General features: G+C 44.8%; 1 protein-coding gene, 1 long non-coding RNA gene and 1 pseudogene across 2 annotated transcripts in view; 2 read left to right on the forward strand and 1 right to left on the reverse strand.

Moving 5' to 3' along the window:
* The window catches only part of LOC125172011 (retinal-specific phospholipid-transporting ATPase ABCA4), a 105522-nt gene that overhangs the window by 36942 nt on the left and 54884 nt on the right, over positions 1-13696 (forward strand). Inside the window, exons 11-15 of the mRNA XM_047869409.1 lie at positions 1781-1985; positions 5643-5708; positions 8579-8668; positions 10642-10816; positions 13271-13402. Coding sequence (XP_047725365.1) covers positions 1781-1985; positions 5643-5708; positions 8579-8668; positions 10642-10816; positions 13271-13402 — 668 coding nt within the window. The remainder of the gene's footprint in view (positions 1-1780; positions 1986-5642; positions 5709-8578; positions 8669-10641; positions 10817-13270; positions 13403-13696) is intronic.
* On the reverse strand, positions 252-12124 carry LOC125172016 (uncharacterized). Its single transcript, XR_007154550.1, has 3 exons — positions 11950-12124; positions 7660-7719; positions 252-357 (listed from the first exon to the last, which is right to left on the reverse strand). It is a non-coding gene; the product is annotated as an uncharacterized LOC125172016 (long non-coding RNA).
* On the forward strand, positions 11343-11873 carry LOC125172013 (60S ribosomal protein L17-like; annotated as a pseudogene).

Below are 13696 nucleotides of genomic sequence, written 5' to 3' on the forward strand. Positions count from 1 at the left end.
TGCCTTTTGGCTCAAAGGGAAGTAAGGTTTAAAGACACAGGGGCAAAAGTTGGAGCAGTCTTCACCCTGAGCTACCTAACCGTTCCTCTTTACCAAACCCGCCTGACGAGTCTGCCCTGGGAAGCAATCAAAAAACAGTTCAACTCATTGGTCCCTTTATGTGTCCACAAGAGGAGAAGAATGTGGACCATTTCACTCAGTTTTATTTTCAAATCATGTGAAAAGATCCAGAAGGGAGGGAGCTAGCCCCCTAACTGTTAGGCCCAGAAAGATGTTTCCATTCTTTAAAAACTTTCGTTTTTCTCCGTAAAAACTTGAATCCGGGTAGCTTACAAGGGTCTTCATCATGGTATACCACTGTGCAGAAAGGGTACAGAAATGAGCCAGTTAAGAGCCAAGCCTTCTTGCCAGTAGAGGATTTTCTTGAAAGATAGACTTCTTAGTTCACAATTCCCAAACTAACAGTACTGCCTTTTTCTCTATCATTTTCAAACGGGCCATTTCCACCCTCTCATTAACCAGGCTCAAACAGTTTTCATGCTCTCTTGGGTGCACTGTTTTGTCTTTGAGAACTTCCCTCCATAGTTCTCTATGCAGTGGAGTCAAGAAAGGACTACCACCTGCTTCTTATTGAGGAAAGATCCAAGGTGTAAGTTGTCCTAATCAAACTCAAACTTATCTGGCTGTAGAGCTGCCAGGGCATCTGCCTTTTACTTCTCATGTTAAACAAGAAATTAATTGCTGCTATTTATAGTATCCAATTTTCTAAAATCATAATGGGCTAGTAGCAAGAAGTCCTTCTGACTCAGCCTGTGGGCAGAGCTGGGCTCTCTTGATATACTGAGTAGACATCAGTACTTTGAGGCCACCACTAGCTTCATGGGTGTATGGATCCACCAAGAAGCTATAGTTCTGGCAGCTGTGTGGACCAGGGCTGAGCTGATATTTTTACAATGGTTTTTGTGAACCTACAGCTGGAGAATCTCTTCCTTCAATAGACAGATAATTTGAACCCTACCCTGGGTCCTGCAAGCTACAGAGAGGCCTCTGAGCAGAGGAAATGAGAAGAGCCCATCCCTCTGTATGTGCTTGTGTGCTTTATGCCATGCAAGGGACCACCTGTGGGGATTTGGCTGTGGACCTTCCTCTTCAGCTTCCTTTTGGACACCACCTATTTAGTTGACTTGTTCTCTCTACAGAGAACCTAAGAAAATGATTGTCCCCAGTCTGGAGATGAGAAAAGGTGACATCAGTGTAATCTGAGGCTTTTCTGGCCTCACTGACAGACCTCAGGAAGTCATGGGACCATCATTTGCCTGGCCCCTAGACTGCCCTAGGACACCGATGACTTTGTGGACCTTTCTAATGGGATTCACACAGAGAAGCTCAAGTTATTCCCATTGTTCTGTCAAGAACTGTGTGATGTTAAGAAAGAGGTAGGAAGAAGGGGGAAAAGGTAGGAAGGTGAACATGAAGACCTCTGGTCCTTTGGTGTGTTGTGCTTTTGTGGTATTTGTCTTTCCCGTGGCACAACTGTATTCCATTGAACAGGTGAGAGATGGCCCAGTGAGTATTGGGAAGGGGTCCCCAAGTCCTGAGAGGCATTTTCAGAATTTCCTTCCTGTGGAAAGACTGCCTTAACCCCTCCCTGGGGTATCCTTATACCTGGACACAACCTGGACACTCTTTTGGCCCTCCTTCCTAGCCTGAGGGCATCTGGCTGCTGTTGTGTTGAATAAAAGACCTCTGCTGATCTCCTGTGCCCTCTGCCTCACTGCAGAGCCTGCTGTCTCCTGTGGCATTTGGGTTTGGCACTGAGTACCTGGTACGCTTTGAGGAGCAAGGTCTGGGGCTGCAGTGGGGCAATATCGGGAATAGCCCCATGGAAGGGGATGAATTCAGCTTCCTGATGTCTATGAAGATGATGCTCCTTGATGCTGCTCTGTATGGACTGCTTGCCTGGTACCTCGACCAGGTTTTTCCAGGTAAGTGTCAACCTCTTGAGGGTAAAGGTACTGGTACTGGGTTCTTCAGATTCCCAGCCCTCTCCCATCTTTTCATCTGGTTTAAATCTCATCCTTCCTAAGTTCTTTCAATTTGGACTTTCATAGCCAGCATTTGAAACTTAAACTTAGGTCAAAAATCCATCAGTGAATGTTGGTGGCCCTACTTTAGAAATGGATCCAGAATCTGATCCCTTGTCACCACCTCTACCACTACCTTACCAGTCCAATCCTCCTTCCATGGTCATCGCCTACCAGTCTGTTCTCCATGCTGTATTCAGAGATCCTTTCAGAATCTGGGTCAGATAGTGTCAGCCTTCTGTTCAGATCCCTCCAGTGGTTTTTCCTCTTGCCCAGAGTAAAATCCAGTGTCCCGGCCCTGGCCTAGAAAGTGCTTCATTATCAGCCTCTAACTGTTTGCCCCATTTCGTGTCCTTCCCTTCTACCTCATGTTCTCTGTTCCAGCCACATCCGCCTCCTCACTGACTGTTCTTCAATACACTAAGTACATTTCCTCCTCAGGACCATTGCGCCTGCTGTTCTCACTGCCTGGAGCATGTTTCTACATCACCCTCCCTACATACCTGCAGGCTTGCTTCCTCACTTTTGTTCAGTCTTATGTTCAGATATCACTTCATCACTGGAGTCTTTCCAGATTGAAAATATCTAAATACCTATCCCTATATAAATAACATTCCTTTAGTGCTCCTGAATATCCCGCTTTATTTTTGAGACATCACTGTCTGCCGTGATGTATCTTTATGTGTTTGTTTCTTGACTCTCTACCCTTAGTAGAATATGGGCCAATGAGAGTGGGCCCACAGTCTGTTTTGTTCAGTGTTTCAGGCTCAGTGCCACAAATAGTGCCTGACTTTTGGTGGACATTGAATGAATACCTGATTAATCTGCAGCATGGAAGAGCAACTCCTGAATCAAAACTGGGTGTTTGCACAGTTTTGTTTTGCTGTGTAGAAATCAGATTTTCCTTCAAATCAGCATTTCCTGGTAGCTAGAGAAGTCCAGCCTCCATTTGAGTGGGTTCCAAGTCAACCAACTGCCACCTAATGCTGTGGCAGCCATGACCAGGCTTTCAGTGCTCTGGCCAAGAGCAGGCAGGGTGAGTGAGGCTGGGCCCAGTCCCTGGGGAGGGATGAACTCACATTGTCTTGGGGCAGCCATTGTTGGCAGAAATACATAGGCAGCAACCCTGGAATAGGAGAAGGATTGCTAGGCTGAGCCAGAAGGCCTGGGTTTGGATCCTAGCCGTGTGACTATCTTAGTTTCCTAAGGCTGCCATAACAAAACATCACAAACTGGGTAGCTTAAAACAATTTTTTTTCTTTTTTTTCTTTTTGTCTCACAGTTCTGGAGACTAGAAGTAGAAAATCACGGTGTTGGCAGGGCCATGCTCCCCCTGAAATCTGCAGGGGAAGGAGCCTCCCCTGCCTCTTCCCCCTTCTGGTGGTTTTTCAACAATCTCTGTCTTCACGTGGCGTTCTCCCTCTGTGTGTCTGTCTTCACAGGGCCATCTTCTTATAAGGATACCAGTCATATTGGATTAGGGTTCTATCTAGTCCAATGTGACTTAATCTCAACTAAGCACATTAGCAGTAACTATTTCCAAACAGGGCCAGAGGTTAAGACTCTGGGGTCTTTTTTTTTCTGATACCAAATGTGTCATTTTTTCCCAGCATCAGCTATTTCTCTAATGCAACCAGGTGTCCAAAAATACAATTCAATTCTAATAGTAACTACCCAGAATTAGCACAGACCCCACAAACAGATTCAGTCCTACAAGATTGTTCCCACTTCAGATACCAGCAGCAAATACAGTGCCCAAGCTACCATACTTTTGTCCAACTGTACACAAATTCAGGTGTTCTCACAACCACCTCCCCAGTTCAATAATTCACTAAGAACAACTCACAGAATTCAGGAAAGTTGTCTATTTACAATTACAGCTTTATAATAAAGAATACAACTCAGGAACAGCCAAACGGGAGAGGTGCTTAAGTGGAGGTACGGGAGGGGTGGTGCATGGAGCCTCCATACCCTCTCCAGGTGCACTACCTTGAGAGCACCTTGATGTGCTCACCAACCCGGAAGCTCCCTGAATCTCCTTCAAAAGTTTCTATAACTCCATCTCCAGCCCCCTTCTCTACCAGGATGGAGGGTACGACGGAAAGTTTCTATCCTCTTTTCCCAGCCCTGGTCTTTCTGGCGACCAGCCCCCATCCTGAAGCTATCTAGGGCCTCTACCCTGAGTCACCTCATTAGCATAAACACAGATATGGTTGAGAAAGGGGCTTGTTATGAACAACAAAAGACATTCCTATGACTCAGGAAATTCTAAGGGGTTTACAAGCTCTGTGCTGGGAACTGGGGACAAAACCAACTATTTTGTATTCTACCATGGACCTCAAGGTATCTTTGGGGGTTGGGAGGGGGTGCAATTCAACCCATAATGGTGACTTTGAGCAATACACTTGACCTGCTTTGCCTCAGCTTTTCTATCTCACTGGGCCACTAGGAGATATAATCATTGAAAATTAGTTGGATTGAAAATGAAATCTGTCCATAATCCAAGGGCTTTATTTTAGCGGAGCTGAAACTTTAATTTGTCCAACAACTATTTACTGAGCAGCACCTATATGTTTGGCTTAACACTAGCATTTGGGCAAAGAGGGGTGGAAAAGACAAACCCAGACCTACGCTTGAAGGGCTGACATTCTAGTGGTCATGGAACATGGGATAATATTAAATAAACAAAGTATTCTTACAAAATTAACATTTTAAAGGGAGCAAAGCCTGCTAACAGAAGTGGAGAATTTGGGAGTCTTTTCCTTGAAATCCAGATGGATGCAATAGCATAGGATAGTTTAGATCAGTGGTATTAGAACCAGATTACCCATATTGGAATTCCTATACCTCTGTTTAATTATCTGTGACCTTGGGCAGAAGAATCAAACTCAGTGTGCCTCAGTTTCCTTATTCACAAGAATACCATTGCCTATCTCCTAGGATTGTTTCCAGGATTAAATTACTTAATGCAGGGGCACCTGGATGGCTCAGTCAGTTAACCTGATTTTGGTTCAGGTCATGACCTCAGGGTTTGTGACTTTGAGCCCCACATCAGGCTTTGAATTGACAGCGCAGAACTTGCTTAAGATTCTCTCTCTCCCTCTCTCTCTCTCTCTGCCCCCATCCGCTCTCTATCTCAAAATAAATAAATAAACTTAAAAAAATATATTTAATGCATGAAAAGTGCTTACAGTAATGCCCGACATGGAAAGAGCATCCAATAAATGTTAGTGACTATCATCATTACTATCATCTGGTGATTGTTGAGAAAGGGCATGATTAAATTCTTTAATAAAATGTTTTCTTGGAAAACTAATGTCAACCAAGATCATCAGTCTTAGTGTTGCTGGGTCCACCCAAAAAAGTGACCTTTTGAATTCAAACATGTTGGAAGGAATAGTCTTTGTGGGAGCCCCTGTAATGCTTATGAACTATAAATATCTATAGTTCTACTTTGAGATTCAGAGAAATAAATTCTAGATTTTATAGAACTGTGGTAATGCAGGACTCCTTTGGCTTTTTCCCTGTCATTTCAAATGATTTACCTGTCATTTTTAGGGAACTATGGAACCCCACTTCCTTGGTACTTCCTTCTGCAAGAGTCCTATTGGCTTGGTGGTGAAGGTGAGTTGTTTAAAATTTTTTGATAAAAATCTTAATGTTTGAAACTAACTCCTTTGGCTATGTCATGGATACACATAGGCTATAGAGGTGGCTCCTTCTGTCAAGTGTGTGATTCCTGATTAGTTAGCTACCTCCTGAGGGCTCTGCCACTGTGGTGCAGCATCATAGCCTCTAGGAACCCACCTTTGGGAGTTGCTGGGCCAGGGTGAATGGCTGAGCATTGCTAAACCCTTGTGTCCTATACAGCTTGTGCCCAGCGGATTAAATTGCCTAGTAAAAAAAGGCCAAACCACTTTAGGGTGCAAATGACTTTTGCAACTCCTCAATTTAAAGCAGGGAGATCCAGGGGCGCCTGGGTGGCGCAGTCAGTTAAGCGTCCGACTTCAGCCAGGTCACGATCTCGCGGCCCGTGAGTTTGAGCCCCGCGTCGGGCTCTGGGTTGATGGCTCAGAGCCTGGAGCCTGTTTCCGATTCTGTGTCTCCCCCTCTCTCTGCCCCTCCCCTGTTCATGCTCTGTCTCTCTCTGTCCCAAAAATAAATAAACGTTGAAAAAAAAAATTTTTAAAGCAGGGAGATCCATAGAATCATGAAGAAACCTTTGTACTGGTTATCTTTTGCCTCCCCTCCTGCTTTTTTATTCCTTTCCAAAATATAAATTAATGCATTGTCCCAAGGTAAAGGTACATCCAGAGGTTGGAGTGAAGCTATGATCTTCAAGACAAACACTCCCAGACTCTTCTCTAATACTCATCTTACTTATGGTTGGGGAAGAGGGGTAAGGGAGTATTTGCCCAGAATGCATCTTAGCTAAAATGTACCTCTCCTACTAAACAGGACAGGAAGCCCAGGGAGAGTTCTAGAAGTTGCATAGACTCTTTTGTGAGGTATGAGAAGGCAAGAAATTCCTGCCGTGATTACTGGGGACTTCCTTGGAGCTGGTAGTTTCTGGAAGCAAAAGAAATACTTTCCAATCTGTTCCTCACCTACCTGCACTTTATTTTATATTATTGGGTCTAGGCCAGGATTTATCCTTTAAGCACTAAGATAGATGTTTTCTGTAGGTGATTAGCCTGGGGCCTTTAAAAAAGGCTTGGGTGGTTTATTTTGTTTTGTTTTGTTTTTATGGTTCAAACAAATAGCACTTCAACAGCTCAGTATTTTTCTGTTATGTTGGTTTGTCTATCTTGTCTATAACTTTTAAATTTCAACCATAATAAAGTTATCCATTGTAAATGGGGTTTTTCAACACAGGAGCATATTCCTGAACATTTCTAATTTCAGTGAATATCAAAACTTGTGGGCATTTTTTTCCCTCTACAATTTCAGCAGATAATCTGTCTCTCAAAAAAAAAAATTCTTAAGACAAATGTGCTCCTTCAAAAATGAATCACATGTATTTTTGCTAACAGCAGCCAAATATTTTTCACCTGCCTCACAGGCTAGACTGAAATAGATTCCTAACTGTCTCTAAAATCAGAAAAGAGCTGAGTTTTCCCACCTAATCCCCTCCTCTCACAGACAAAGAAATGGAGCTCAAGAGGTGTCTTGTCTAAGTCACTTTTGTCACTTGGGACAAAATCTGGAACTGGGACACACATTTCCTGGCAAGGAACTCACCCGCTGACTAAACTATGTAGAAGATCTCCCCCTGCTATGTTGTTGCATGTTAGTGCAGTAGGATAGCTAGTAAAGTGATCAAAGGAATTGTGGGTAGTCGATTTGAAAATCCCCCAGGAAGCAGAAATAGAAGTGCCAAAGGTAGCAGGTCCCTGACCACCAGGCCCATTATTTGCTCCTCCACCCACAGCTGCAGATCGAAGAGGGCGACCAGGAATGACAGAGGCCCTGGTTGGCTGCTGCATTAAAAAAACTCGCCCTGCCCACATCTGTGCTCCTGAGACCAGAGCCTTTAGATTCTTGGCGACAGTGGTTTCCTCCTGCCCCTGCTTACCTCTCTGGCTGGCTTGCTCTTCAGCTTGCTTCTCTTCCCCTTCCAGGATGTCCTGATGTCCTTTTAAATCAAATGCCAAATTTACAAAAAAAAAAAAAAAAAAAAAAAAGCCTCTGTGTGTGTTTACACCACCTTCACAGTTTGTTATTGTTGTTGTTTTTAATGTTTATTCATTTTTGAGAGACAGAGACAGTGCAAGCAGGGGAGGGGCAGAGAGAGAAGGAGACACAGAATCTGAAGCAGGCTCTAGCCTCTGAGCTGTCAGCACAGAGTCTGACATGGAACTCGAACCCACGAGCCACAAGATCATGACCTGAACCAAAGTCGGACGCTTAACCAACTGAGCCACCCAAGTGCCCCAACGATTTGTATAAGCCTATACCTCAACCAGTCCTAACTCTGGTGTTAGTTCCAAAAGACTTGAATGCCCATAAAAATGCTTAGGTAAATTATTTTTCAAACTGTAATTTAAGCTGGCTACCCATCATATCACCTTGAATCGTCTTCTCTCAAGATTCATCATGACTTTAACATGTTTTTGATTGGAGCAGGAACTACTGTTGGTAAGGTAAAGAAAATTACCCCATTGCAAACTTGGTCCTGGTTTTGTGAATTTTTCTTAATTACAATTTCTGACATTGTGGGCCCCTGCTGGCATGTTAAGAGGATGAAGTGAAACACCTGTTACAAAATACACTCTGAGCTCAGCAAAGATTGACAGTCCAGCCAGCCAGCAATACCAGCCATTTTGAGAACTTTATAGTCCACAGGCCCCTGGGAATGCTGACTTGGCCTTCTGAGGGAACTGTTTTCCAGTTATGGTAGGAAACTCTGCAACTACTTCCTTCTCCCCTCCTTTTCCTGCCTTTACTGATTGTTAGCTCTCACCAGGAATAACAGTGGCTTCTGGTTGGTGCAGGCTGTTCAACCAGAGAAGAAAGGGCCCTGGAAAAGACGGAACCCATAACAGAGGAAATGGAGGATCCGGAACACCCAGAAGGGACCCATGGTAAAAACCTCCATTAGGGGCAGAGAACAGAAGCAAGGGAAAGGCTCAGACTACTGTAAAAAGCTAGAGCAAAACCCTTCATGCCTGGCGTGAAGTAAAACCCAGGATACTGACTCTGTGGTGACAAGGGTTAAAACCTGATAGCTCCTCAAGGGCCAAGCTGCACGTGTGTGGGATGAATGGTCCAGCCAGACATTAACGCATATTTCCTAGAGAAAGCAAATCCCAAGTATGTGGTGTGTTTGTGCCCTTGTTAGGCAATTCCCAAGTGAGTTGCACAAATGTGCTGACTTCCGAGGATTTAGCAAGAACAATAACTTGGGTCACTGGGACTTAAAGCGGATATGAGCTATAAGGAAAGACAAAAATAAATGCTTCTGTGCACAGGAGGAAGGAGTCTAGTGGAGCTGACTACACTTCATTCGTAGTTTACAAATCTAGAGGTCCATTCATTCAAACCATCAAAAGCCTTTCCTGACCGTGGAAGTTACCTAACAATTCCTGAGCTGATGAATTAGGTTTGCAACTATTCCCTGGCTTTGCCTTCTTTACCTTCTCTCTTAAACCAGTTCTGTACTTCTCCCCACGTTCTCCATTCCCTAAGCATGTACACTTCTCTGTTATGCTAAAATGCTCTTGCCATCCTCACCTTGGGGTCAGAGAAGCAACATGGCCTCTGGACTTTGCCTGCCACCGTGTGAGAAGGTCTGGCCTCTGGCCCTCTGGCCTACCCCAGGTGCTATTTCACAAAGCTGAAGTCAATGATGCACGGCTCATCAGAGAGCTGGTCTGCAGTCAATAGTGCCTCTGGGAAGGCCCTCCTCCCAGAGTGGAATTCTAAGGCCAAAATTGGGGGGCTGGGGCCTGGTCCACCTTATTTTTAAGAGACACCAGGAGGCACACATAGGAGAAGCATTGGGATGTTGTTTTGTAGGGGAGTCAATGCTCAGAACTACGATGTTAACAAATTAGGGGGTGCTATATAGGGTGAACTAAAGCAGAGAGTGACTGGAGGTTGGGAGAAGTGGACACCACATTAATGAGGGTCTGCACCGGGAGGGTGTCAGAGTGGATGAGTGGAGGGGCAGAGTTGGAGGGGCGGTGATGAAGAAGAGTGGAGTATACCCTGGGGCACCTGGTTGGCTCAGGTGGTTAAGCATCTGACTTTGGCTCAGGTCATGATCTCACAGTTTGTGAGTTCAGGCTCTGCATCAGGCTCTGTGCTGACATCTCACAGCCTGGAGCCTGCTTCAGATTCTGTGTCTCCCTCTCTGTCTGCCCCTCCCCAGCTCACACTCTCTGTCAAAAATAAACATAAAAAAAAAAAAAGAGTGGAGTTTACCCAGTAACTGAGGATCTATGAAGTATGAGGAGCAAAAAAGCTGCTCTGTACAAAGTTAATGCAAAGGCCTGAGCCAAGATGACTAGGAGAGGGGCATTACAGGACCAGACATGGGAGAAGAGTCTGAAGGAAAGTTATGTTTTGGGAGGAAGATAAGGAGCCTGAGCTGCTACCAGAAGCCCATGAGGAAATGTCCCTACAGACTTGGAAATGGCAGCCTGGCCTGAAGATTGAGCTTAGGGGCTAACTCTCCAAATAGACAGTGAGTGCGCTCTGGGTTTGAATCTCAGCTCTGCTGTTCATGAACTATGTGACCTTGATTGGATATTTGATGTCTCTGTGTCTTAGGTTTCCTCATCTATAAAAATGGGCATAATAACATCTACGCCCACAGAGCTGTTACAAGGGTAAAATGAGGTAATACATATAAAGTATTTGAAACAATGCCTGGCACATAGTAACTGCTCAATAAGTGTTAGGTACTATTATTACCATTGTTATTCTCTAGTAATCCGTACAAAGGCTATAACTAAGGCCATGGGGGAAAAAGACAGTGGCCTGAAGAAAGTACCTTGGGGAATGAATACATTAAGGCATTACACTAATATCATGTTCATTTTTTTCCTCCAAGACTCCTTCTTTGAACGAGAGCTTCCAGGCTTGGTTCCTGGGGTATGTGTGAAAAATCTGGTAAAGATTTTTGAGCCCTACAGCAGGCCAGCCGTGGACCGTCTTAACATTACCTTCTATGAGAACCAGATCACTGCGTTGCTTGGTCACAATGGAGCAGGGAAAACCACCACCTTGTAAGTTTTATGGGCAAAGAGCCTGGATTGCCATTCTATCCTGTCATTTCCGGCTCTCTTCTGCCTCATTAGCTACAGTTTACTCTTTCCCATTGTGTATTAGTGACAAAAATATACTACGTATTTGTGTCCCAAGTGCGTATAAAGCACACTGCAATATGTAAAGCTCACTCACATACGTTGTTTTATTTGATCCTCACAAGAAGTGGGAGAGGGAGGTAAAGTAAGTTTATTGCCCCTTATGTGTGCTGGGGAAGTGGACATCCAGAGAGTCAAAGTGACTTTCTAGGGTCACCAACTTGCAATGCTTCAGTGAGAGCAAGAGCTAGATCTTGTCAGTTGTCTCATCTATGAAACTGTAAGCCTGTCCTCCCACCCCCAACCTCTCCTGTGTCACTACCATCAATGATGGTGATAAAACTATGACCATCACCACCACATACCCCTGGTCTACAGAGAGTACTACGTATTTTCAAAGAGGATTCCTTTAGCTCTTCCCGTAAGCGGCCTGAGGTGATCTCTGAAAATGGTTTGCTCTTCACTTGACCTGGAAAACCCCACAAAATCATGCAAATCAAGAGGTTCAAATCTTCATGTTCACTTTAAGAACACAGGTGAAACTGCCCAGGCCATCAAGGGTATGCATATCTGAAAAGCCACCAAGTATCTGAAAATGTCACTTCGCAGAAGCAATGTGTGCCGTTCTGACGCTACAATGGTGGAGTTGGTAGGTGTGCTAAACAGTGGGGCAGGACACAGGGTCCGTGGCCCAAAAAGAAGTGCTGAATTTTTACTGCACATGCTTAAAAATGCAGAGAGTAATGCTGAACTTAAGGGTTTAGATGTAGATTCTCTGGTCATTGAGCACATCCAGGTGAACAAAGCCCCCCAAGATACAGCATAGAACTTACAGGGCTCGTGGATGAACTCTCCCTGACACATTGAGATGATCCTCACTGAAAAAGAGCAGTGTTCCTAAACCTTAAGAGGAAGTTCACAGAAGAAAAAGATACCATAGAAGAAACTGAAGAAACAAAAACTTATGGCCCAGGAGTAAATTCTACATAAAATAAACACAAATAAAAGTAAAAACAGAGAAACAAAAACAAAACAAAGAGGATTCCTTTTCCTACCTGTAAGGGTTGGTGGTAGTTCTGGAGAAAATAAAAAGGGTGTAGTCTCTAGAGGGGCCTGTGGGGTAACCGGCTGGCAATTGAAGGTAAAGTTCAGGAAGATGCAAGCTCTGCATAGAAAAGTCAAGAAGTTCCCTTCACTTTTCTAAGGGACCAGAGCACCATCTGCTGAGAAGGAGACCATGGCTAGCTAAGGTTTCCCAAGGAGCGTCAGAGGCGGCCCTCGCAGGGGGCAGGGAAGCCACGTGACACACAGTCTTCAAGTCCTTTGACCTCTCACAGAGCCCCAGGAAGGAACAATGTAGTGTACACCCTACATTGGAATGTTCTCTGAGGGCGGTTCAGGGTGAATGGAATGTGGGGCTGATGCCATTATATTTGGTTCTGTTTCCCTCTAGTGGTTGATCAACAGAGATTTCAACTTGTAAGTACAGGTCCAGATAACCTGAGATTGTATCTGAACTCAGGGACAGAGCTGGACCAGGCAGCCCTAAATCCAACTGATTTTTCTCCTTGTTAACTAATACGGGCAGAGAGCCCAGAGCGCCATCCAGGACCCCAAGGGTTCTCAAAGGCAAACACATGACTGCATCAACTACTGAAATGCAACTTCCCCTGGGGGTTGAAACACAATGTTTAATAAAAATAGTAATAATACTTTCAAGTTTTGCTTTACGCTGGCATAGTTCTAAGTGTTTACAAGTATTAGCTCATTTAATCTTCATAACAAACCCATGAGGCAGGCATCATTATTTCTCATTTAACCAAAAAAGGGCCAATGTTGATATTGGGCTTCTTGTTTTGAATCCAGAAATAGTATTGTTGGTGGTAATTCCCCTGTCTTTCTTCAATTACTCAGTCAGCAAATACATATTGAATGCCTGGGCTCTCATTAAGACCCTGCCCTATGCTTTTGTGATAATAATATGAGGCACAGCATTGATCACACACTGCACACTTTAATTAAGCCTCCACATCACCAGGAGCGGTGATGGCTGAGCTGGAGAGGGATCTTTAGCTGTAAGTGAAGGTTCTGCAGCTGGGAACACCAGGAACCTATCAGTGCCTGCCTGGGGCACTAGGAAATAAGTAGAAGCAAAGATGACAGATGTGGTCATCCGCAGTAGGGCTGGATGTACACACTGGTTCTAAAGCCTGTATGGGAAACTGTTGGTCCCCACAGCTAATAATGGTTTGGGTTCAATTGAGAGCCAGTGCAGGAATCAGTGTGAGAGTCATCACTGACCCTAGAGTGGGGGGCTGCCATCCCAAAGCAGTCCTAACGGCCATCTTTTCTGCCACTGACTCCTGTATTTGGCAGGTCCATCCTGACGGGTCTCTTGCCACCAACATCAGGGACTGTGCTCATTGGGGGAAAGGACATTGAAACCAGCCTGGATGCAGTCCGACAGAGTCTTGGCATGTGTCCACAGCACAACATCCTGTTCCACCAGTAAGTAGAACAGGAATTGAGATCATCCCCATGCCTTGCTCTCCCCTGCCCCCCAACACACATGTTCTCTAGAGCTGAGCTCAAGGATGCCTGTTCTGGGGGCAGCAGGCAGTGTGTTCTTGTTTGGTTTCCCCATGTTCAAGGTCCTTTGTCCTGCTTGCTATAAGAGGTATCCCTCAGAAAGTCAGGCTATGCCTCTGGCATTGGGAGCTGAGGTCTACCCCCTAAGAAAAGTACTTCCCCCTGCTCTCTGACAGAGTGGTCCATCCTGGGGCCCCTTGTTCAGTCCTGAAA

This window comes from Prionailurus viverrinus, chromosome C1, assembly GCF_022837055.1.
Source record: "Prionailurus viverrinus isolate Anna chromosome C1, UM_Priviv_1.0, whole genome shotgun sequence".
NCBI lineage: Eukaryota > Metazoa > Chordata > Mammalia > Carnivora > Felidae > Prionailurus > Prionailurus viverrinus.